The 25471-nt window shown below is 44.7% G+C and overlaps 1 protein-coding gene across 2 annotated transcripts in view; it reads left to right on the top strand.

The window, feature by feature from the left end:
* FDFT1 (farnesyl-diphosphate farnesyltransferase 1) overlaps positions 1–24654 on the top strand; it is a 28075-nt gene extending 3421 nt beyond the window's left edge. The window contains exons 2-8 of one of the 2 annotated variants that reach the window (XM_005683526.3): positions 6456–6553; positions 7622–7805; positions 11500–11628; positions 12377–12568; positions 17461–17637; positions 18978–19130; positions 22659–23222. In XM_005683526.3, coding sequence (XP_005683583.1) covers positions 6456–6553; positions 7622–7805; positions 11500–11628; positions 12377–12568; positions 17461–17637; positions 18978–19130; positions 22659–22880 — 1155 coding nt within the window. In that variant the 3' untranslated portion in view covers positions 22881–23222. Of the gene's footprint in view, positions 1–6086; positions 6554–7621; positions 7806–11499; positions 11629–12376; positions 12569–17460; positions 17638–18977; positions 19131–22658 lie in introns of those variants that run through there. The other variant, XM_018051830.1, reaches the window with a different exon arrangement.

The following is a 25471-nucleotide window of genomic DNA, read 5'->3' as shown; positions in this document are numbered from 1 at the left end:
TGTAAAGACAGTATGAGCCAAGTTATTTGGTAGGACTGTGCACAGTGTGTGGGGCTGAGGCTTCCAAGTGAGAAGTACATTGTAAAGGGACTTCCCTGGTGGTCCAGTGGCTAAGACTCCTTGCTTCCAATGCAGGGGTCCCAGGTTCCAACCCTGGACAAGGAAGTAGATCCCACATGCTGTAATTAAGGTCAAAGATCCCATGTACTGCAGCTAAAACCAGGCACAGCTAAGTAAATAAATAAATGCTTTAAAAGGGATTTAGAAAAAAAAATTTTTTTTAAAGTACATTGTAAAGCAACTGTACTCCAATATAAATTAACTTAAAAAAAAAAAAAAAAAAGAAGTACAAAGTGCAGTGGGTGCATGTGGGAATCCTGGAGCTGAGCTGTATTCATGGAAGCAGGCAATGGTCAAATGCACCCATGACATGATGAAAGCAGTATTTGGGGAACAGTAATTTGGCAGGTGAATGGGATTAGGGGATTATACTGTGAGTTAAACTAATCAAATTAATAATAAACAGCATTTGAGTTCTTCTATGTGCTAGACTTGAAGTCTATTATCAGTTAGCTTTCACTGGGTAGCCACCCCAAAACAGGGTGGCTTAATTCTGGAGTTTGGTTGCACAATAGTATGACTACACTTAACAGTGTTGAAGTGCCTGCTTACAAATGGTCAAGATGGGCAATTTCATGTTACGTATATTTCACCATGGCTTGCCTAATTGCTTAGTGGTAAAGAATCCACCTGCTGGTGTGGGAGACACAGGTTAGATCCCTGGGTCTACACCATCCCCTGGAGAACGAAATGGTAACCCACTCCAGTGTTCTTGCCTGACAGATCCCATGGACAGAGGAGCCTGGTGGATGACAGTCCTTGGAGCTGCAAAAGAGTTGGACACGACTTAGTGACTAAACAACAATATATTTCATCATAATTAAAAAAACCAAACTCAGTGACTTAAAATAACACCTGTTATTTAGTTCCTAGTTCTCTAGGAGAGCTGGGAGGTTCTGGTCTGGGCCAGCTTGTGGTTGATTTCTACTGAGTTTGCTCAGTTGGCATGTGGCTGGACCATGTGTGATTTACAGGCTATAAGCTGGGGGCTCTGTGTGTTACATCCAGCCTGTTAGCCTGAGAACTCTCTGCTCTTGACTAGAATTGTGCAAACCCTAGGGTGCACACACTCTTGAGCTTTATGCTTAACTCACAGTTCCTGCTGTCTTATTGGCCAAAAAAAGGGGAGCCCACATGCAAAGAGGTGGAGAAAGACTCCATCTTCTGATGGAAAGAGCCACAAACTTTATGGCCATTTTGTAATTTACCACACTTAGTTGATCTTGACAACAACCCTAAAGACATAAGAGCTATTGGTACTACCATTTTACAGGTTATAAAACTGTGACATAAAGTGGTTGAATTTTGAAGCTCTCAAATGGTGGTTCCGGGATGCTGACCTGGGCCTGTTTGAAGACCTTCCTGCTCTCACTCCGAAGGTCACCCCGGGATAAAGAGCACGGGCTTGGACTGGCCCCAGACAGCGGATCACATCCCAACACTATCGTGTGTGCTCCAGACACATCGCAGGCATGCAACAGTTGCGGGTTTCTTCCCTTTCCAGTTCTTTCCAATTCTGCTGTATAGTCCCTCCCTCCCTTACTCCCTTCTTTCCTTCCTTCCTATATTCATCTAGCAGACATGGGACCACTGGTTGCATGCTTGATATTGTTTTTGGAACTTGAGATTAAACAGTGAACAAAGTAGGGGAAGACCTTGCTTTTACAAACCTTACATTCTTATAGAAGAGACAGAATGAAAAAGAAAAAAAAGCAGATACACAGTATTTCATGTGGAGAGAAGTACTACAAAGAAAAAATGAGAGCAGAACAAGGGAGCTGAATGTTTGAAGTCAGGGGACATCATTTATAAGGTTGTGATTTGGGTCCAGACACTTACCTTTGCATCTTTTAAATTTTTTTGAAAAGTGAGACCTGACTGTTCCCTCTTCTAGCTCTAAGGTTTGGTGAGCACAGAGTACAATATTTTATTTTGCTCAGTGACTCAGTGTCCGACTCTTTGTGGCCCCATGAACTGTAAATGAAATTCATGGGATTTTCCAGGCAAGAATACTGGAGTGGGTTGCCATTTGCTTCTCCAGGGATTATTTTGTTAGTTTTAGGTTTTCTGAGCCAGTTTTAATCTGTATGAAGCATTTTTTAAAATGGCTGAGTATACCTCTAATTAGAGAAAACATAGGAACACCTATGGGACAACGAAAAATCAAACTGAGGTGGGCAGTCTCCAGAGGTAGTGAATTACCTGTCTTGGGAGGTGTTCCAGAAACTCTGCATCTTGGATTGTAAAGCAGTGGCTGTTTTTCTATTTGGGGCCACAGATCCCTGGCCGCATCTGATAATAGGAACGGAATTTTTCTCCCCCCTTCAAAACACAAATATATAATAACGTGTGTGTGTGCTTAGTCGCTCAGTCGTGCAACCCTGTGGACTCTAGCCCACCAGGCTCCTCTGTCCGTGGGGATTCTCCAGGCAAGTGTACTGGAGTGGGTTGCTATGTCCCGCCTCCAGGGGATCTTCCCAACCCAGGGATCTAACCCAGGTCTCCTGAATTGCAGGTAGATTCTTTACCATCTGAGTCACCAGAGAGGCCCGTTAATATTGGAGTGGGTAGCCTGTCCCTTCTTCAGGGGATCTTCCGGACTCAGGAATCGAACCAGGGTCTCCTGCATTACAGGTAGATTCTTTACCAGCTAAGCTATCAGGGAAGTTCATAAAATTAATAACAAAATATTTGCAAATAATTTCAGAAAAGGGACACGTAAGACTTCTTCACTAAACATTATCTTAGTTTCTCTCTTAGGTAACAAAGACTCCAGAGAAAAAGATTTATACTTAGCAGACATGGAGGGCTGAGATTATTTTAGTCATAGAAAGATTTGGCTATAGGAGTGCAGGGTTCCCTAAACTTGATTTATCCTGAATTTTTGGAAGCATATCAATAAATCTGGAGGCATCCTGCCAGCTGCAAGCTGTGTGACATCACTTAGCACAAAATGGAAAAAGTGTTTTCTAATCATGAAGTTCTGGCTTCCATCAAGTCTAAATCCTGTTATTTAGACTAACATCTTCTCTATTAAATCAAATCCTGACTCTATCACTTGTGGTCACTTAACTTTCAGCAACAGTTTCTTCATCCATAAAATAGAGATAATGGCTCACAATCTCTCAGTCACAGTTTCCCAACTCCAAAATGGTCTAAAAACAGGTTTTTAATAAGTCTGGCTCAAAGTCATTTGGCGGTACAGTGTGCTTTGATTTAAAGTCATCCCACTTAGGGTAATTATTCACTGTTGAAAAGTGTTGATAATCCCAGTTACAGGGAGCCACTCCACAAAGACAGGATATGTATGCTTTTTATTGCTTGTCTTCTAAAACACTGCAGATTCTGAGTTCTGCTACACATCTGGCCTTGATGTCCTTGGGTGGATTGCAGGTCTGTATGATATCTTCTTTAAAGGATTGTGTGAGGAGCAAGGTTATTGTTTGTATATTGTGCTTGGCGTATAGTTGCTGCCCAGTAGGTGGTAGTTTTTACACTGGTTGTTCTGTAACTTCAGTTCTCAAGTTTGTGGGGTTTTCCCTCCCTGCTGAGGAAACCCGCGCTGCGTGAAGTCTGAATGAAAGGCTGTGGGGAAGGTTGGTCACTGTCCACTGTGGGACTGCTTTTCAGCTGGAGCCCCAGTCCTGGGAGGACAGTCCTATACTTCTCACCACTGCACACTCTTCCCCTCAATGCCCTTCATCCCTCTTCTCTCTCACTGGAGAGTTCTTGGGAGCTTGCTCATCTCAGCAAAGGGAAACAACAGGAGGCTCAAGGGACAGGCTGCAGTAGCTTTAGCTTCGAGCTCCCTCCCCCAATCTCCCTTAGCTCCTGGGAAGCAAGCAGTGGAAATGTTTGTAACAGTGATGTTTTCCATAGTGTGGTTTTTAGTTATTATCTTCCCTGTATCTTCTTCGTAATTTGAGGAAATTGTTACAGATGTATTGAAACAAATAGGTGCCAAGAAAAAGACTGACGGCAGAAGGAGATGAGAAGTGATTTAGTGACCTGGGTCCCTTTTAAGATTGGAGAGGGCATTTTTGGAAAGGAGGGGCATGTTCTTAAAGATTGTTAACTCTTCAGAAGGAGTGCAATCTAGCTTTGACATCAGCCCCCAAACCCTTAGGTGTAGCTGAGGATGAAAACATTTGGCAGAGCAGGGAAAGGAATCAAATTGTATGTGCAGAGCTGGCTCAGAGCTCAGAAAAGAGTTGTTCCTTTTATTTATTGTGAAGTCTTTCCTCTCCACATTTTGAGAGAGGAGTTGATGAACTGCTCTTAAAATACTCTCTGAACTAATTAATTTATTCATCAGTCCTTCACTGAGTATTTTTATATGCCAGACTGTATGTCCAAAATGATATTACTAATATATGGTGCTTAGTAAATATTAATTTTTACTAATAATTTTAAATTGAATTTCACAATAAAATGAAATTCTTATGGTTTAAAAAAAGCTTTATTCTCTTGACAAAAGAATATGTATCTATGTAAATTTAGGAAATATACACAAATGAAAATAACATAGTTCACCTGGACCCCAGCAAGGTCCCCAGTTTCACTGTTAACATTCCAAAGTGACTATGGGATTTACTTTTCTATATATATATAAAAATATACTTTTAAACCATCCGCTTCTTGTTAGATATTGCAAATTATTTCCTGTTTCTCTCTTAAAAAGAGAGTGCGGGGAGACTGGTGAGGGAGTGGTATATGGGAACTCAATTCTCTTTGAACCTAAAACTACTCTAAAATATAAAGTCTCCATAAAAATAAATACAAAACAGCAATTCTTTCTGATATGGTTGTGTATTAAAATATGGATTTTTTTAAGAAACAGTTTTTGTTTTCCTTAGGGAAGAGTAAATATAAAGTTCATAAGGATCGTTATGGTTCATTGATTTGAAAGGGAAAGATGATTAGAAATCTTTATAAAAGGAATAATTTGCTTTCCAGAGGATAATAGAGGTTTGTGTGAGTGCTCAGTCATGTCCCAACTCTTTGTGACCCCTTGAACTAGTGTACCCTGCCAGCCTCCTCTGTCCATGGAGTTTTCCAGTATACTGGAATATAATATATATTAATTATATATAAATAATATATAATATAATATATAAATAACATATAATTATATATGAATAATATATAATATACTGGAATATAACAGTATAATACTGGAGTGGGTTGTCATTTCCTCCTCCAGGGGATCTTCCCGACCCAGGAATTAAACCCGTTTCTTTTGTCTCCTGCATTAGCAGGCAAGAGTTTTTACCACTAAGCCACCTGGAAGCCCCTAAATAGAGGTTTAACAGGTGCTAAAATAAAACCAGAACAGGACAGCAGTTAAAGAGGTCAGAAAAGATTTTATTCAGAAAAGTGTTTGCAATAGAGGAAGAGACTTCAGTATAGAACTGGGCTCAGTTCCGAACAGAGTGTAGGGCGGGTGGGTGGAAAATTACTAAGAGGAAACCTATGGGGTAAAGAGCATTCTACCTGGAGGCAGGGCCGGGGCGCTAGGATAAGTGGGGGAAGAGGAACCCTGCCAGATAGTGAGGGTGATCATATACGGGTTATGGGGGATTCTGGCTAAAACAATTCAACCGCGTTCTTGGCTAGAGCTGAGCGATGCAAAGATAAGCACAGAAGTACAAAGCTTGAGGATTCAGAGGAGCCTGGCTAGTTTGGCCGAGGGGAGATTCCGTTGCAGGAGAAAGCAAACTTCTCAAAAAAGGACTGGGTTCCCTTAAGCAGCCTATGGGTTCTGGGGAGAAGGGGAACTCAGAGGAAGGCGCAAGGTGGCAAAGTTTTGAGCCGGAGGCGGCGGGGCGGGGCGGGGCGGGGCTAGCATCTGGGCGGGGCTTCCATCTGGGCAGGCGGCGGGCCGGGTTGTGGGGTGAGAGGGGCTGGCCGCGGGGTGGGCGGGGCCCGCAGGGGGCGGGCGGCGGGCGCCTGCTCGGTGCTCAGGAGCCCCAAGCCTGTTGCGGGTGAGGGAGAGCCCGTCCCGCCCCGCGGAGGGCGCCTCTCCTCTCGGCTCGGGTCTATGGAGGAAAAACCGCGCTGGCCCTGCGATTCCCATGGCCGCAGTCGCCTGCAGCACCAAGGCCATGTCTCTCTTCAAGAGGACTTTGGTGCTGAGTCCCGGCGCGGCACCCAGGGGCGCGGGCACCCCCTCGCGCGGCTGCCCCTTGCCTCCCGCCGCCTGGCCGTCCAAGGACCGGCCGCGGGGAGAGGGCGTGTGCGGCCGGCTGCGGAGCTCCGCGGTAGCCGGCCGCTCGCCCCAGCCCCACTCCAGCACCTCCGCCTCTCCCACCGCCGTGTGTCTCCTCTCGCCGCAGGACTCGCTCAGCAGCAGCTTGAAAACTTGCTACAAGTACCTGAATCAGACCAGTCGCAGTTTCGCAGCTGTTATCCAGGCGCTGGATGGAGAAATGCGGTGAGTGGCAGAGGCTGCAGTTTTTGACTTGGGGGAGGAAAACTTTGCTAGAGGCCTGCAGAGTCATTCGAAGCTACTTTTTGACACAGCTCCTCGCGTTGCAGTCTCTGTGCTTGTGGCTTTGCCAGAACGTGCCCCAGTGGGTGAAGGAAATGTTGGCGGTTGAAACGCGCCTGTGTTTACTTTGGGCTCTTCCAGGCACCTGGCCATCTCATCGTGTCCCTGCCCAGTTCTTTGGCTGGGGAGGAGGGGGGGTGCGGGGAGGGGATGTTTATTAACTTTTTTTAGTCTTGGCCGGTGGACCTGTCTCCGAGCGGCTCATGTATTTTCCTTGGCTTCATTTAGGCTACCTTGCATTTCTAGTATATTGGGTTAATTCTTCTGAAGTTGCCTCTGTGCAGATTATATACATGACTTAGACCAGTTGCCTTTAAGTATGCTGCGATTCATGGGGTCGCAAGGAGTCAGTCGGAGACGACTGAGCGACTGAGCTGAACTGATGATACTATTTGGGCTTCCCAGGTGGCGCTAGTGGTAAAGAATCCACCTGCCAAGAGACTCAGGTTCAGTCCCTGGGTGGGGAAGATCCCCTGGAAAAGGAAATGGCAACCCACTCCAGTATTCTTGCCTGGAAAATTCCATGCGCAGAGGAGCCTGGAGTCCATGAGGCTGCAGAGAGTCAGACACTACTGAGCCAGCCAGCCAAACATGATAGTATTTAGACTGGGACGTTATTATGTCTTTTGACTTTATCTGCAAAATAATAGTTCTGTCTACACATTTGGTCTTTCTACAGTTTTTCATTAGTTAAATGTAGCTCATTCTGGGAGTAGTAGTGACATCCAGCTGGTACATTTTTTATTTTATAAATTACAGAAGTCCATTGTTCCCAAAGGAAAGCTAAGAAGTTGCCTTAAGTAGGAAAAGCTTTGGATAGCCTTTCATTGGTCTGTAGAGTTAAGAGTGTAGGAGGGCTTTCAAAATGGCCTGGCAGAAATGGAATGTGATTTTGAAACGGTATCTTTGAGTGTTTGCTCCATCGTATTAGTAGCTCTTCCTTTCTTACAGCCACGCAGTATGCATATTTTATCTGGTTCTCCGAGCTTTGGACACGCTGGAAGATGACATGACCATCAGCATAGAAAGAAAAGTGCCACTGCTACACAACTTCCACTCATACCTCTATGAGCCTGACTGGCGGTTCACGGAGAGCAAGGAAAAGGACCGGCAAGTCCTGGAGGACTTTCCAACGGTAGGAGGAGGGGGTGCATGATTGGTGGGGTGGCTGTCAGTCAGCTTGTGTGCCTGGTTGTCATTGTTTAGTGGCTAAGTTGCTTTTGCGACCCCATGGACTGTAGCCCCCCAGGCTCCTCTGTCCATGGGATTCTCCAGGCAAGACTACTGGAGTGGGTTGCCATTTCCTCCTCCAGGGGATCTTCCCAAACCAGGGATCAAACTCGTGTCACCTGCATTGGCAGGTGGATTCTTCGCTACTGAGCTGTGAGCCTGCAGGGAACTGCAAAGTCAGCAGTCTCAGGACAGCATAGCATGATGTGGCGATGGTTCATCAAGCCAGACTTCAGGGTTGGCGGCCCCACACTCTTGCTCACTAACTGGTGCTGCCTGTGATCACATAGTCTGCCTGTGATTCCATTCTTTCATCTGTAAAACAGATTAAAAGTCCCTGCCTCCTAGTGTGGTTTCGAAGATGGAAAGAGTTACCATAGGTAGAGCTCTTGGACAGATGTTATTTGCTGCTATGATTACCAGGATCTTGTTGGTAAGTCCAGCCTTTCTTCCCGTGGAAAGAGCTCTCAAATGCCAGTGTCCTGAAAGATGCTTTGTCCAGTTTGTGCACCCAAGAATGCAGCCTAGGTGTGCCACACCGCTGGCCTCTGGAGCGTCCTGAGTCTGGTGGCAGGCCGTGCAGCTCACAGTGGGTGGCAGTTGTGGAGTGGGGAGTGGGCTCTTTGCACCTGGACTGAGTGAGGACTGAAGCAGGATGACCTCTCTCATCCGCAGCTGTGTGAGCTTGGATGCGCTCATTAACTTCCTCATGCCTGAGTTTCCGCCTTTGTAAAGTGAGAGCTGTGAGGCCTGAATGAGTTTATACATAAAAGTACTTAGTGTCTGGTACATACTGAGTGTTCTGTAAATATTAGGTATGTAGTCCATTCTGTTGGAGTAAAGTGAGTTCTAACTAAAATCTTGAGCTTTAGAAATTCTCACAGATTTCTTTTATGCATGTGCCTAGATCCTACTTTTCTAGGATTTTATCTTAGAAAAGTCATATCTTTATCATATCACATAAATAGGCGATTCTTCATACCTTATAAATAAAGGTTCGATTTGGCAACATCTCAGTGTTCCCTAGGGGCTTCCCAGGTGGCTCAGTGGTAGAGAATCCACCTACCAGTGCAAGAAACGCAGGGTTTGATCCCTGGGTCCAGAAGATCCCCTGGAGGAAGAAACGGCAACCCACTTCGGTATTCTTGTTTGGGAAATCTTCCGGACAGAAGAGTCTGGTAGGATACAGTCCGTGGGGTCGCAAAGACTCAGACACGACCGAGTGACTGAGCATGAGCACCGGAGGCTTTCTAGAACAATCACTGTATGTGATGGGTGAAATTAGAGTGCATCTTTTTCACCTGGTGCTAGTGGAGACTTGTAGTCTTAGAGATCTACCTCCAGTCATAGCTTGAGGAATAACAAAGGGTTACTTGTAAATGATACTAACAGTAATAGCACTCATTTATTGAGCTATGAGTTATGAAATGCATTGCATTATTGATTCATCATCTTATTTTATATTAATGGAGTTTAACATGTAATGTCTATGATACACTGTTCCCCATGTTTTGTATAGATGAAGAAACTGAGGCACAGTTTTAGTTTTAAGCCCCTTGCCTGAAATTACCTGTGAAGTTTAAGTGGCAGGACCAGGATTCAAATCCAGAAGGCCTGCCTCCAGAACCCTGGTACTCAATTCCTGGTACGCTTTACTGTCCCTTTAAAACATGGTTAAAAGGAAAATGTTGTGATTTGAGATAGTAGCATTGAAACATATACATTATCATATGTAAAACAGATGGCCAGTGGGAATTTGCTGTGTGAGGCAGGGAGCCCAAAGCCAGTGCTCTGTGAGAGCCTAGAGGGGTGGGATGGGGAGGGAGGGGTCACACATTTACCTATGGCTGATTCATGTTGATGTATGGCAGAAACCATTATAATATTGTGAAGTAATTATCCTCCAATCAGAAGTAAAATAAAGTTTTAAAGAAAGTAAAACTTTACATATAAGTGTTTTGATCGTAACATCCCAAGATTTATTATTAGGGAGGTTTCTGTTTACATGCTCCTGTCACCCCTCTTGGGAATCTGTCCTTTCTCCATGATACTAGTGGACTCTCTTCCATGTCTTCTCTTCTCATACTTAGGATCACTAGAGAGTGGCCCGGGGACCAAAAAGTGTACTATAGGTGGGAAACAGAATTACTTGGAGGCACAAGAGAAAGCACCTCCTGGCTGACCTTGCTGGGCAGAGGTCCCTCCCTCAGATTTCTGGGGAAATGGAGAGCTCTTCATTGTCACTCTTTCCTAGACATTTGTTTTCATGTTCTGTACAACGACGTAGTAAGTACCAAAGAGCTGAAATCGGTTCACATTCAGCAGTGAAGTGTTTATCTTGGAGGGTTTGTTTTCAAGCCTAAGCTGCCCCTCCCCCAGCTGGCTGGCCTTGCCCCTTTTATAAATAGAACTGACCCAGCCCTGTTAGCTGTTGAAAGACCAGGTCCTCTCGAGATTCAGGGATTCAGATGACCTTTGGTAGAGTCACTGATTTGCTTCAGTCCACGTGCGAATTGCCTTTGGCCTTTGTCTTGGAACAGCTGTTCTGGAAAGAGCAGTTCTGGGGAGATGGGATTGATTTTACTGATTTTAGGGATTTAACAGTCAATGTTTATCAGAATAATCCTTAGTATCTTAGGCTGCTGAGCTCTTTCAGTGCCCCGCAACCAGCTGAGTTTCCCTCAGGTCCTTACATTTAGGTGTTTCCTGAGGAAGTTTTTCTAACCTTTCTGTAAATGTAGACCAAGTCTACATGAGACCAAGATCTCACCCTTCAGATCCTTAGCAAAATCTGTTCACTACTTTTCGTATTTTGTGGATAGTATATTATTTGAAAAGTTTCATGGTATTTAATATTTTATTTTGGCAACCTACAAAACACTTCTTTGAACTTCAGCAAGATACTTATGCAGGAGCGATGAATTTTAAAAGCATCAATAATACTTTTTGACATTAAGCTTGGGTTATGGAAAAAACAAACAAACGTTGGATAGGCTGCCTCAGGTTGAACTACACTGAGTTGTTTAAGAAATTATAAAGTGTAGCCTTTATAATGGGGAAGACACTATAGCTTCATGGCATGAATTCAGAACCTGATGGTGGAAGATGGTTGTCTGGTCTCCTCAGTGGAATATAAGCTCTTAGGGCAGGTCGCCTGCTGGCTGTGCGTCCCAGTACCCTCAGCCGTGCTTGTTGCTTAGGCAGCGCCCAAGACTCCACAAATGAACCGTCATTATACTGAGGCTTGTCTGGAAATGAGGTGTTCCTCCTGAAATGCTTACACTTAGGTCCAGTTTTATGTTGAAGCATCTCATTTCTCATTAATTGGGAAGGTGTGCATATAATAAGACTTTGGATCTTGAGTTTAGAGACTAGCATTTTGATACCCTTCTATTTTAACATTTGTGAAATTTGCTGAGCTTATTATTCAGTATGTAGATACATAGTATAACATAGATTTAGGCTTACTGCTGGATCATTTGAGGGTCTGCACTACCAAGTTCTGTTACAGCTTTGCTTTACGATCCGTAGGTACCATCTTGTTTCCCAGTTTTAATACATGTTTCATATTTTCTGTTTTTTTACGACCTCCATTTCAGATCTCCCTGGAGTTTCGAAATCTGGCTAAGAAATATCAAACAGTGATTGTTGACGTTTGCCAGAAGATGGGCTTTGGGATGGCAGAGTTTCTGGATAAGCGCGTGACGTCTGAACGGGAGTGGGACAAGGTTAGTGTCCCTGTGGAGCATTGTTGGTGCGGGTGGCACCAATGAGCTGGCAGTGCCCACCGTGATGTTTAGGATGAAGAAGTGGTGTCTTTACAACCCAGTGGTAATGTCTCCTCATAAACACTTAACAGTGTTATGATGTTACCACTGGGTTGTTTCTGAGGACTTAATACACAGAGCTTAAAACACATCCTCATTATGTTAAAAAAAAACAAACCAAAAAACAAAGTACTACCATGACATTCTTTTACATAATGAAGATTTTGAGACGCTGCAAGATCTTAAATGTCTTCAAGATTAAGCTCTACTTAGTATTCTAGTTTTTGTTAGAATTTTCCTTATTCCCTCAGGGTCTTTACTCCCAGTTTCAGATATCAGAAAGTTTACTGTACTCGGTTATTTTTCCAATAACCTTTTATTCCAGAAGCAGTGCGTGTGCGTTGCACATATATATAAAGATATAGAAAATATAGTAAAAAGAAAAGAAAAAGGAGAAATATCACATGAGCTAGAGACCACAGATCTCTGATGAGCCAGAGATCGTTTTTGTTAAGTCTTTTGTGTTCATCCTTCTTGGAATGTTTTTTACTCCTTACATGTACATGGTATATAATGTGTGTGTGTTTTTAAAGCAAAATGAGATCTTTTACACTCTCTTTGGAACCTGGTTTTTTGCAGCTAATGATTTCTAGTGTTTCCATTTTAGTAGAAGTTTCATTGTTAAAGTACTCTAAAAATTTTCTTACAGTACTGTCACTATGTTGCTGGGCTAGTGGGAATTGGCCTCTCCCGTCTCTTCTCGGCCTCAGAGTTAGAAGACCCCTTAATTGGTGAAGACACAGAGCGAGCCAACTCTATGGGCCTTTTCCTGCAGAAAACAAACATCATCCGTGATTATCTGGAAGACCAGCGAGAAGGAAGAGAGTTTTGGCCTCAGGAGGTAATAGCTTCAGGGGGTTTGGGGAGAAAGAATTTTGAACGCTCTCTGACAACAAACCATTACATCCTGTTGGTTGCAAGTGACAGAAACGCAAATCAAGGTCCCTTAGACAGCACAGAGAATGTGTAGGCTAGGTTAGGAATTAAGTTGCTTCAGGGAGACTGGCTGCATCCATCTAGGAGTTCAGGCTGTGTCCCCTTTCTCTTGGACAGGCTTTCTCCAGTGGTGGGTATAACTATGCGTGGGTGTCCCACTCAGAGGCTTGGCTCCCGTGTCATAGTTTTTGGATTTTCCCAGATTCTCACCAAAGGGGGGAAAAAAAAGATGAAAAACTCAAGCTATGCCCAAAACCGAGCTCATGGATAACATGTCCAAAAGCACAAGTGACAGAACATCCCCAGGAACTCCAAACCACAAATGCGTGCAGACGAAACACCAGCTCCGCAAACGAAAGCAGCAGAATGTGTGCAGGACAAAGCCAGAGCAGCTGCAGAGTAGCTCAGCCCAAACGGGTGCCCCTTGTCAGACGGTGTGAGTCCCCCAGGGCCGTGGTGAGGCCCAGAGGAGCTGGAGAGTAGCTCAGCCCAAACGGGTGCTCCTTGTCAGACGGTGTGAGTCCGCGAGAGCCGTGGCGAGGCCTAGAGGAGCTGGAGAGCACTGGCCCCTTGAGCTGGACGTGGACACTGACCAGCCAGGCTTCTCTTCCTGGACTGGGCCACACTGAGGAGTGAAAGAAAAACTGAGCACCTGGACCTAAGAGGGACCTAAGTGACATCAACCAGATACAGCGCATGGACCTTGTTTGTTTACGATCCTCATTGGAGGAAACTAAGTGGGGAAAAATCAGACACTGGGACAACATGGCTGCTAACTGGATAATCTGTATTAAACATTTATCTTTAGTTAACTTTTAGTTGTGATAAGATATATGTGCAAGAAAGGGTCCTGGTCTTTTAGAAATTTATAATAAAATATTAAATGATAACATATCAGGATAAAATGATAAATCCAATGATTATTGGGATTTTAAAATAATTTAGGGGCTGGAGTGGTGGAAGCCAAGCGTCAGTACTGCTGAAGCTGGCGGATGGTTACATAGGCGCTCATTAACCTTTTTCTCCAGGTTCTGCAGGATAGTTGAGTACCATCAATCAGAGTGAATCTAGGTGCAAGTTAAGAATAGAAAACAAATTTGATTTTCCATTAAATCTGTTAGTCCTTTTAGGCCCACTCATTTCTTTTGGGGAGTGTATAAAGTATAAGTGTTATTCTTTAGGAAGTTTAAGAATACCTAAGAATAAAAGTAAGTTATTTGCTAGCTTCAGAGAACCCCCTAAATAATATCATTCAGTTCAGTTCAGTTGCTCAGTCATGTCTGACTCTTTGCGACCCCATGAATCGCAGCACGCCAGGCCTCCCTGTCCATCACTGCCTCCCTGTCCATCACCATCTCCCGGAGTTCACTCAGACTCACGTCCATCGAGTCAGTGATGCCGTCCAGCCATCTCATTCTCTGTCGTTCCCTTCTCCTCCTGCCCCTAATCCCTCCCAGCATCAGAGTCTTTTCCAATGAGTAACTCTTCGCAGGAGGTAGGCAAAGTACTGGAGTTTCAGCTTCAGCATCAGTCCTTCCAAAGAAATCCCAGGGCTAATCTCCTTCAGAATGGACTGGTTGGATCTCCTTGCAGTCCAAGGGACTCTCAAGAGTCTTCTCCAACACCACAGTTCAAAAGCATCAATTCTTTGGCGCTCAGCTTTCTTCACAGTCCAACCCTCACATCCATACATGACCACAGGAAAAACCATAGCCTTGACTAGACGGACCTTTGTTGGCAAAGTAATGTCTCTGCTTTTCAATATGCTGTCTAGGTTGGTCATAACTTTGCTTCCAAGGAGTAAGCGTCTTTTAATTTCATGGCTGCAATCACCATCTGCAGTGATTTTGGAGCCCCCCAAAATAAGGTCTGACACTGTTTCCACTGTTTCCCCATCTATTTCCCATGAAGTGATGGGACCAGATGCTATGATCTTCGTTTTCTGAATGTTGAGCTTTAAGCCAACTTTTTCACTCTCCTCTTTCACTTTCATCAAGAGGCTTTTTAGTTCTCTGCCATAAGGGTGGTGTCATCTGCATATCTGAGGTTATTGATATTTCTCCTGGCAGTCTTGATTCCAGCTTGTGTTTCTTCCAGCCTAGCGTTTCTCATGATGTACTCTGCATCTAAGTTAAATAAGCAGGGTGACAATATACAGCCTTGACGTGTTCCTTTTCCTATTTGGAACTAGTCTGTTGTTCCATGTCCGGTTCTAACTGTTGCTTCCTGACCTGCATACAGGTTTCTCAAGAGGCAGGTAAGGTGGTCTGGTATTCCCATCTCTTTCAGAATTTTCCAGTTTATCGTGATCCACACAGTCAAAGGCTTTGACATAGTCAATAAAGCAGAAATAGATGTTTGTCTGGAACTCTTGCTATTTCCATGATCCAGCGGATGTTGGCAATTTGATCTTTGGTTCCTCTGCCTTTTCTAAAACCAGCTTGAACATCAGGAAGTTCATGGTTCATGTATTACTGAAGCCTGGCTTGGAGAATTTTGAGCATTACTTTACTAGCGTGTGAGATGAGTGCAATTGTGCGGTAGTTTGAGCATTCTTTGGCATTGCCTCTCTTTGGAATTGGAATGAAAACTGCCCTTTTCCAGTCCTGTGGCCACTGCTGAGTTTTCCAAATTTGCTGGCATATTGAGTGCAGCACTTTCACAGCATCATCTTTCAGGATTTGAAATAGCTCAACGGGAATGCCATCACCTCCACTAGCTTTGTTCATAGTGATGCTTTCCAAGGCCCACTTGACTTCACATTCCAGGATGTCTGGCTCTAGGTGAGTGATCACACCATCATGATTATCTTGGTCTTGAAGATCTTTTTTGTACAGTTCTTCTGTGTATTCTTGCCACCTCTTCTTAATATCTTCTGCTTCTGTTAGGTCCAGACCATTTCTGTCCTTTATCGAGCCCATCTTTGCATGAAATGTTCCCTTGGTATCTCTAATTTTCTTGAAGAGATCTCTAGTCTTTCCCATTCTGTTCTTTTCCTCTATTTCTTTGCATTGATTGCTGAGGAAGGCTTTCTTATCTCTTCTTGCTGTTCTTTGGAACTCTGCATTCAGATGCTTATATCTTTCCTTTTCTCCTTGGCTTTTCGCCTCTCTTCTTTTCGCAGCTATTTGTAAGGCCTCCACAGACAGCCATTTTGCTTTTTTGCATTTCTTTTCCATGGGGATGGTCTTGATCCCTGTCTCCTGTACAGTCTCACAAACCTCCGTCCATAGTTCATCAGGCACTCTATCTATCAGATCTAGTCCCTTAAATCTATTTCTCACTTCCACTGTATAATCATAAGGGATTTGATTTAGGTCGTACCTGAATGGTCAAGTGGTTTTCCCTACTTTCTTCAATTTAAGTCTGAATTTGGCAATAAGGAGTTCATGATCTGAGCCATAGTCAGCTCCTGGTCTTGTTTTTGTTGACTGTATAGAGTTTCTCCATCTTTGGCTGCAAAGAATATAATCAATCTGATTTCGGTGTTGACCATCTGGTGATGTCCATGTATAATGTCTTCTCTTGTGTTGTTGGAAGAGGGTGTTTGCTATGACCAGTGCATTTTCTTGGCAAAACTCTTATTAGTCTTTGCCCTGCTTCATTCCGCATTCCAAGGCCAAATCTGCCTGTTACTCCAGGTGTTTCTTGACTTCCTACTTTTGCATTCCAGTCCCCTATAATGAAAAGGACATCATTTTTGGGTGTGTGTTTAAAAGGTCTTGTAGGTCTTCATAGAACCGTTCAACTTCAGCTTCTTCAGCATTACTGGTTGGGGCATAGACTTGGATTACTGTGATATTGAATGGTTTGCCTTGGAAACGAACAGAGATCATTCTGTTGTTTTTGAGATTGCATCCAAATACTGCATTTCGGATTCTTTTGTTGACCATGATGGCTACTCCATTTCTTCTAAGGGATTCCAGCCCACAGTAGTAGATATAATGGTCGTATGCATTAAATTCACCCATTCCAGTCCATTTTAGTTCGCTGATTCCTAGAATGTCGACGTTCACTCTTGCCATCTCCTGTTTGACCACTTCCAGTTTGCCTTGATTCATGGACCTGACATTCCAGGTTCCTATGCAATATTGCTCTTTACAGCATCGGACCTTGCTTCTGTCACCAATCACATCCACAGCTGGGTATTGTTTTTGCTTTGGCTCCATCCCTTCATTCTTTTTTAAGTTATTTCTCCAGAAATAACTCATTAAATAATATCATTAAAGATCATCAAACCAATCCCATTGTTCAAGTTGAGGCTGTTATTTCACTTTCAAGTTACTAAGATCAAGGAGGGTAACATTCTTATAGTAGACACTCAGCTCGTTTCCCCGAGATAATTTGTTCAGCCGTATTCTTATCAGAATTGGGAACATAACGTTAATCATTAATTATTTTGAGGCCTGGCCACCTTGCGAATGTTTAACGTTTATCTTACAATGCCGTTGTAGCTGATTTTGTTATAGCTGGTTATTTTTTCAGAGGTAGACCATTGCCTTGCGAAAATCAGGAGGCCTTTTTGGCCTGAGGTCATCAAAGTATTGCTCCATCTGTGCTGAACTAATTGTCCCAAAGGGACACTTTCCCATACACTGAACTTATTCTGGGTTGTGGTTAGAGTGTAGTTATAATAGCCTTTGCACGGATTAAAACAGATTCAGTCTTGAAAGGTGAGGCAGCGGCAAGATGGACTTTGTATATCATTGTTCTTATTTGCAAAGGTCCTCTCATGTGGCTCACACATCGCTCCCTTGTGCCCATGCTGACTTGTCTTTAATCTGCTTATCTGTCCAGACTTGGAGCAAGTATGTGAAGAAGCTGGGTGACTTTGCTAAGCCAGAGAACATCGACTTCGCTGTGCAGTGTCTGAACGAACTCATCACCAACGCACTGCACCACATCCCCGACGTCATCACCTACCTGTCACGACTTAGAAACCAGAGTATATTTAACTTCTGTGCTATTCCACAGGTACGGAGCGAGGAGCCCGATGACAGGGCGGGATGCTGGGGGTGGGTGTGATGGAAGGCATTTACTATTTGGCCTGTGTATTTAGGAATGGAGCGTTCCTTAAAAGATGACTAGTGTATTTTCTTTCTTTGCCCCACAACCACCACACTCAGCTCTGCCTCGAGGTTAATTAAGTTTGTGCTTTTCCAAAAAATTCTAGAACCTATTTTCCCATCAGCTACTCTAAACGAGTTACTTTGATTCTTATCCTCACTATTTAAATCGAGGGCTTCAACTCCAGATTTTCTGAGGAGTGCTGGGTGAAACACAGGTGAAGCTGTTATTAAAAAGTCAATATTAAGCACTTAACTTTTGCTGTCCTTTTCCTAGATCTTGGGATAACAGAACATGAAGCCTGAGCCTGTGAAACCTAGGAACTTAATTTTTAAATCCCGTTACCAATTATTTCCGTTTTTAACTCAAAGTGAAGAAAGTTACAGGATTTAGCTGACTTGGAAACTTGGTTTGGTCTGATTCTAATGACCAGCCTTGCCCAGCTGATGGAACTAAAATCTCTGTGCTGGACTTACATATGGGCATGTGCTTAGTTGTGTCCAGTTCTTTGCGACCCTGTGGACTGTAGCCCACCGCGCTTCTCGGTCCATTGGATTTTCCAGGCAAGAATAACAGAATGAGTTATCATTTCCTTCTCCAGGGGATCTTTCCAACCCAGGGATTGAAACCAGGTTTCCTGCATTGCAGGTTCTTTCTTTACCACTGTGCCACCTGGGAAACCATATGCTGGAATCTAGGTTTCCATATATCCTAGAAATAATTTTCCTTTTAAGCATGGGAGACCATACCCCCTCGCACCCTACTTTTGTCCCCCACACCCCCCTGTACTTTTTTTTTTAATGTATGACGATTATGTTCATTGTAGGAAAAATACGGAGAAAAAACAAAATAGTGAAAATTTTTCAGATACTATTTTGGAATATATGTTTTTCAGATCTAATAACTCATTGCCTTAGCATGGAAAATGTTACATTGGATTGTGTGTGTGTGTGTGTGTGTGTGTGTGTTTTCAAATAAAAAGAAACTTTTGTGACTAAATTATAGAATTATTGAGAACTGCAAAGGGCACTTGATTCTGTATGTTGCTGAGAAAGGGGAGTGTGGGAGCTGGGGTCGTCCTGGCGTGCTTTCTGTGTGGGTGTTTTCTCTTGGCTAGCTGCATCTTAGCCCTTCGGTGCTTTCTGCCCGTGCTCTCTTCCCGTCTCACGATGACTGGTTACAGTGCGGTTTCTCGCGTGTTTTCGTGAAATGAGATGAACGTGCTTTCTGTCTCTCGTTATCCGTAGGTCATGGCCATTGCTACTTTGGCTGCCTGTTACAATAATCAGCAGGTGTTCAAGGGGGTGGTGAAGATTCGGAAAGGGCAAGCGGTCACCCTGATGATGGATGCCACCAACATGCCAGCTGTAAAAGCCATAATACACCAGTACATGGAAGAGGTGGGCTTTATTTAATAATGTTACTATTTAAACATCAGAGAAGGCAATGGCACCCCACTCCAATATTCTTGCCTGCAAAATCCCATGGACGGAGGAGCCTGGTAGGCTGCAGTCCATGGGGTCACTAAGAGATGGGCGTGACTGAGCGGCTTCACATTCGCTTTTCACTTTCATGCATTGGAGAAGGAAATGGCAACCCACTCCAATATTCTTGCCTGGAGAATCCCAGAGACAGAGGAGCCTAGTGGGCTGCCGTCTATGGGGTCGCATAGAGTCGGACACGACTGAAGTGACTTAGCAGCAGCAGCATTTAAACATTCCTTCATATTGGGATATTAGATGATCTCAACAACTCGCAGTGTTATGGCATAAAGACACGGGTTGATGTTTTTTATTCCAGAAGAATAAGCACAGGGAGCCTACTGTTGGGAGCTTCCTGGTGCCCTGGTCAGAGGGGATAAAGGAAGCCAGGTCTTACGATGGCGCTCCTAGGAGAATCATATTTTTTGAGCTGGAAGATAAAGTTAGAGGCCAACCAGGCTTCTCCTTTTACAGCTGAGGCATGTGAAGCCAGGCCTGGGGCTGATGACATAGCATCTGAGGGGATCCAGGATCGCAGGCCACACTTCCTGACACCCCGTCCAATACTTCATATTATGGCAAGGGCCTCAGTGGAGAATCCATCGTGGGGAATTTTGACAAAGGAAAACCAAGAGGCTGCAACTGTTTCTAAATTTTGTAATGTCAATCTCATTTCATATGCCAAAATGCATCCCATAAAACAGAGCATGCCGGTTCTAGAACTTTTTCTTAGAGGTCGGGGTTCTCTACTTGGCAGGCCCTGAGCATTACTTCTCAAGTGAGGTGATTTAGCTTCCTCCTCTTCCGAGGACATTTAGTAGCGTCTGGAGACATTTCTGATTTTCACGGGGGGTGTGGGTGGCTGCTGCCTTCCGCTGCATAGAAACCCGAGAGGCTGCGGTTTGTTCTTACTGAAGGCCGCACTACTGCAGAAGTAGATGGAAACCTAAGACCTCCCTCCCCACAGGCCACCACTGCCCCTGGTTTTCTGATCTCTCCAGTCCCTGCGCTATGTTTTGACAGGGATAAGATTTATACGAGCAGTTTTATCTACAAATTCTATAATACAGTGATTTCCTCCGATTTCCATTGCATATTGCACATTTTTCTTGTATTTCTCTCCTGTCTTCCATCTGCCGAGTTTTAGATCCCTGCATTTCTGTGTGAGGCACTTATTGAAGGTATAGAGATCAGGTTTTTTAAAAAACTCCCAATTCTTTTACAGACTAGATGAACATGTCTAGCTATTGACCAAAAAATAGCTACTGATGAGACTGGGGACATTGGGGTTCACTGTTTAGCCAGTACTTACTTGGGACTTACTCTGTACCTGGCATAGCAGCCAAATAGGTGGGTACTATTAATATCAAGGAAATTTGAGGCCCTAACACCATGGCTAGGGCCATAATTTGGACCCAGGTCTGGCTGACTTCAGAGCCACTGTTCACCACAATTCTAAGGGCTTGAATTACCCTTTCTAAATAGTGACATTTTAGGTACTGTTCCCATTTTATATAAATTAGAAACATGCTATGTAGTTTATAGTTCAGAGAATAGTTTTATAATTTTATTCTGATCATTGATTTTAGAAAACCATGTTTTTAAAATGTAGGCAGTTCCATTGCTGATTTAGAATTCATTTTTTATTAGGTATTTTCCATCACTACTGGAATTAAAGCCTAGTTGGGATTCACAGTTTGACTTAGGGCAGGGCAGAGCAGGCCGCACACAGCTGGCTGACCCCCTGATTTCATGAATGACTTTACATTAGGACGCAGCCCCATCCATTTGTTTCTGTTATCGTCCGCAGCTCCCAGGGCTCTTGAGCAGCAGGGCTGAGCAGCTATGACAGACAGGGCCCACAATGCTGAAAATACTTTTTTAGGCCCTTTAGAAAAAGTTTCCAGGGACGTCCCTGGTGGTCCAGTGGCTGAGACTCTGTGCTCCCCTTGCAGGGGGCCCAGATTTGATCCCTGGTCAGGGAACTAGATCCCACATGCTGACCTATTGACTTGCCACAACTAAGACCTGTTGCAGTCAAATAAATAAATATAAAAAAGATTAAAAGTTTGTCCTGGACCTTTGATCCAGGACATAGATTATTTTATTTAAAATTACTCTAGTGAAACTTAAGGTATTTTAGAGGAAATATTAATAGCCATAAGTTTATTTGACTTAAACTGAAAATTTCTAAGTCTCAAGGAATGGAATGTGAAATGGCTTTAATGTCAGCCTTAAGGACATTTTGTCAATAAAGTTTCAAGGGAAGACTTTTAGTATGAAGTCCGCAAGTTGTTGGGCATTTTGCTGGTGGCCAGATGTTAGCTCGCATCCGGTCTCTCCTCGCTGAGCACTAAGCCGAGAAGACACTTACCCCTGGGGTCCCTGGTTGCAGCAGCGGGGCACGTGCAGGGAATCCAGGGCTCTCACAGGCCTGAAGTGGGAAGGACGAGGTGGCGCGAAGCCCATACCCCCTGAGCAGGGCAGCTGCTCCTCAGGGCCTCGCCCTCTGGAGCTGCCTCCACTGAAGGCAGTCTGGGTTTCTGGCAGCTGGTGAGAAGCTCCACCAGCTATTTTGGGACAAAGACAAGTGCTCAGGCAAACAGCCAGAAACTTTTACTTCCTTCTCTGCCAAAGATGATTCCTTGGCAAGGACCGACTTTTTCTAGCAGGCGGAGCTTCCTGTTTGGCTGTGGTCTGTGTTCCTCAAACCCCGTGGATCCTCTCGACTCAGAGCGTAGTCCTGCACCCCCACAAGCGGGTTAGCATTTTGGTTCTTGAGTCAGAATGCTTCTATTGCAGGATGCCCCGGTGGCGCCCGTGAGCACAGTTTGAAGAGCAGGCAGGGGATTGGATGTCTGAGCTCTTTGTGTCCCCACCCCCATGCTTGTGCTCTTTCCCTCCTGCCCTCCTCCCAGGCTACTCCACCGCAGCAAGTGTGATGGGTGAGAAGGGACCCGAGGAGGCCCTTGGCCAGACCTGGGCGTTCGGGACGGGTGTTCTAGAAAAACTTAAGCCGAGGCTTGGGCAGGAGGGGGGACTTAGGCTGAGGACAGGACATGGGAGCAGCATTCCCGGGCAGAGGGAATGGTGTGAACCAGGAGGGGAACAGGAGCGGCATCGCAATATCTTTTCCCTCCACCACGTCACTCTGCTTCAGCCTCAACAAAGAATGTGGATGCCACTGGCTCTTTGAAGTGCTGGGATAGAGCCCACTGGGATGGCCCTGCTGCTCCGGGATGGGCTAGGGGATCACCCAGGCTAGGCTGATATCCTGCCTTATTAGTGGAGTGGTTTAGGGTTGTTACTTTTGTATTCTATGAGCCTCAGTTTTCTCACTGGTCAAATGGGTATAAAATGCCTGGCTGTTGCAGATTGTCGCAAGAAGTGAGCACAGATATTTATAAGGTTTTTAGGATTTACTGTGTTTTCCTCTTTCTTCAACAGATTTATCACAGAATTCCCACCTCTGACCCCTGCTCCACTAAAACACGGCAGATCATCTCCACCATCAGGACACAGAATCTCCCCAACTGTCAGCTGGTCTCACGGAGCCACTACTCGCCCATCTACCTGTCATTCGTCATGCTCCTGGCGGCCCTGAGCTGGCAGTACCTGAGCACCCTGTCCCAGGTCACAGAGGACTACGTTCAGACGGGGGAGCACTGACTGGCTGGGTCTGGAGACGGAGCGCCCCTCCTCCCCAGCCCCCATCTGGGAAACAGACTGACCTTCTCTTCAAGGATGGATGTGGGCTCCTTCTCTTTTTTCCCCTCCTGTTTTAATCCCTCAAAGAGTTCTGTGGGCCTGGACCTTTAGAAACTGTGACCTGTGGTGGAGAAAAAGATAGGATTAAAGGGAAAGGACACCTTAGCCACCTGTACTCACCTGTGCAGGGTTCACGGCTGCCATCAGGGAAGGGGCTGCATCCGGGCGTGCAGAGGAGATCACAGTGTGAATACAGCCTAGAGTTACAATTAAATGTATTTAATGCAAAACAACTTTTGAATACCTGTCGCAGTAGAAAGTGAAGTTAATTTTTTTTCCATTCGCTTTTTTCTTTTTCATCGTTTTGTTTCTTCCAGTGGACTTGAATGTAGCAGGTGTGAATATCTGTAGAGTTCTAGGAAATATTCCTAAGAATGCAGACTGTCCGCTGCACGTGAAGCCTGGGAGGCAACTTCTGGGGAAGTTGGCATCATTTCCTCGTTTAAAGGGAGTTTAGGTTTCAGGATTGCCGTTGGTCCCTTCGTAGCAGGTAAGTTTCTAGTTGAAGCTAACGTTTTTGAGATTTTTATAATAAAGAACTGAATTATTCAGCGTTTGTCAAGAGTAGTTCACTTGAAGCCTGGACAGGCGTGGCAGGTGTGGAACTCCAGGTAAGGAGTTGGTGGTTGAGGCACGGTGGCAGGCTGCTGTCCCCAGAAAGCTGGAACCACCCAGCTGCCCAGCTCCACACTGTTCTGCCAGGAAGGGAGCAAGGGTGTCCCTTCCACTGGCCTGCTGTGCTTCTGGCCAGTTCTGTTAGCTGTGTTCAGACATTTGATTGAATTCAGAGGTTATTTTCAGCTTTGCGCTTTTTTTGTTTCTCAAGAAAGGCAGATGTTTTTCTGGTGACTGGCTTGAATGCCGAGTGGCACTTAGCCCCATTCCCCCAGCACAATGGTCTGTCTCCCTTTTCCCCCAGGCACTGCTGAGGTTTGGGCCGTGCCCACCCAGTGACTCCCTGAGGCTCAGCACAGAGCCTGAGAATCCCTGTCGCAGGGCATGATAGAACTTTCCAGAAGTCGGGCTCTTGGTGTATATAGTGCACAGTCTATTTTGCTTCGGCTCTTTATGTAGTGAGTCACCGAAAGAGGTTTGTTCCAGCAATAACTGGGTTCACACTGCTCCACTCATACCCACACTGATTCTGGTCGTGTGGCTGCTGCTGGCCATCTGATAACAGACTGATGGTTAGTTTGACAATAGACTTGGGGTTCTTGGAGGTTTCAGGTCCTCAGTTTATTTGAGACTAAAACCAGTCACCACACTGACCCAAAGTTACTTGCCACTTGGGAGCACGGCTCTAAGCCAGACTCAACAGATTTTCCAAGTATTTGTAATTTAAGCATCAAAACTTAGTCTTGATATTCCAAGGTAGGTTGTTAAGATTTGTATGTTGAAACCTATTAGTTCTGCTAAAGTTCACATCAGACACAGGACAAGCTGGTGGCAAACCTTGGTCTGAGGATGCACTGGAAGATTCTCTCCTCGCTCAGCCGTGGTCTGTGGGGCTTTCTGAACCTCTAGGTGGTGTGGGTCCCTCCCAGCTGTAAAGCTGTTGGGGGTCTTGGCCCTGGTACGCACTCCTAAGCTCTTTGGAAGAACATTTGCCTTCTAAATGTTTCTCTACTATTGATATAATTGCCAGATAAATACAGGATGTACAGTTAAATTTGAATTTCAGATAAACTTTCTTCTAGTATAATTATATCCCAAATATCACACAGGACATATTTATACTTTAAAAAGGTGTTCTGGGGCTTCCCTAATGGTCCAGTGGTTAAGAATCTGCCTGCCAGTGTAGGGGACACAGGTTCAATCCCTGGTCTGGGAAGATCCCACGTGCTCGGAGCAACTAAGCCCGCATGCCTGGAGCCCTTGCACCTCAACAAAGAGTAACCCTCCCTCCCTCACTGCAATTAGAGAAGGCACAGGCATAGCATCTCCGGAGACCCAGCATAGGCCAAAAAACAGATTTTTTAAAAAGGACTTCTGAATTCAAATTGGGCCTCTTGTACTTTTAGTCTCTAAATCTGTCAGCCCTACCCTCTACTCTGCACTGTAATTATATGTATAGCATCCTTGGTATAGTCTACTTGGTTCCTACTTCCAGTGAGAAATTTTAGGTTGTCCTCACAGGAGTTTCTGACAAATCTGAATCTAGGGCTATAATTCAAGAAGCTCACAGAGCCCAACCCCATTTGGGCAGCTTTCTGGAGTTGTAACTAAGACCTGCACCCATAAACACACCCACCCTTCCCTGGGAAACTGCTCCGAAGCCCCCATCTTCTATTTACTGGGCCCCTTCTCTGGGGCTGAGGGTGTAGCAGAAGGAGGAGGAGGAGGAGTGGCTGGATGTCTGATAATTAACAGGCATTCTAGGTTCTTAGTTTGGGGAACAGCTCTAAGGCTGAAGGTGAACTGCCTGAAGGTTCCAGGTTACTAGGACCATGCTTTCTCATAGATTTTTCCTAGTCATGTATGGATGTGAGAGT

This window comes from Capra hircus, chromosome 8 (assembly GCF_001704415.2).
Source record: "Capra hircus breed San Clemente chromosome 8, ASM170441v1, whole genome shotgun sequence".
Lineage (NCBI taxonomy): Eukaryota > Metazoa > Chordata > Mammalia > Artiodactyla > Bovidae > Capra > Capra hircus.
The sequence above is the reverse complement of the archived record's forward strand: the minus strand, read 5'-3'. Positions and strand labels throughout refer to the sequence as shown.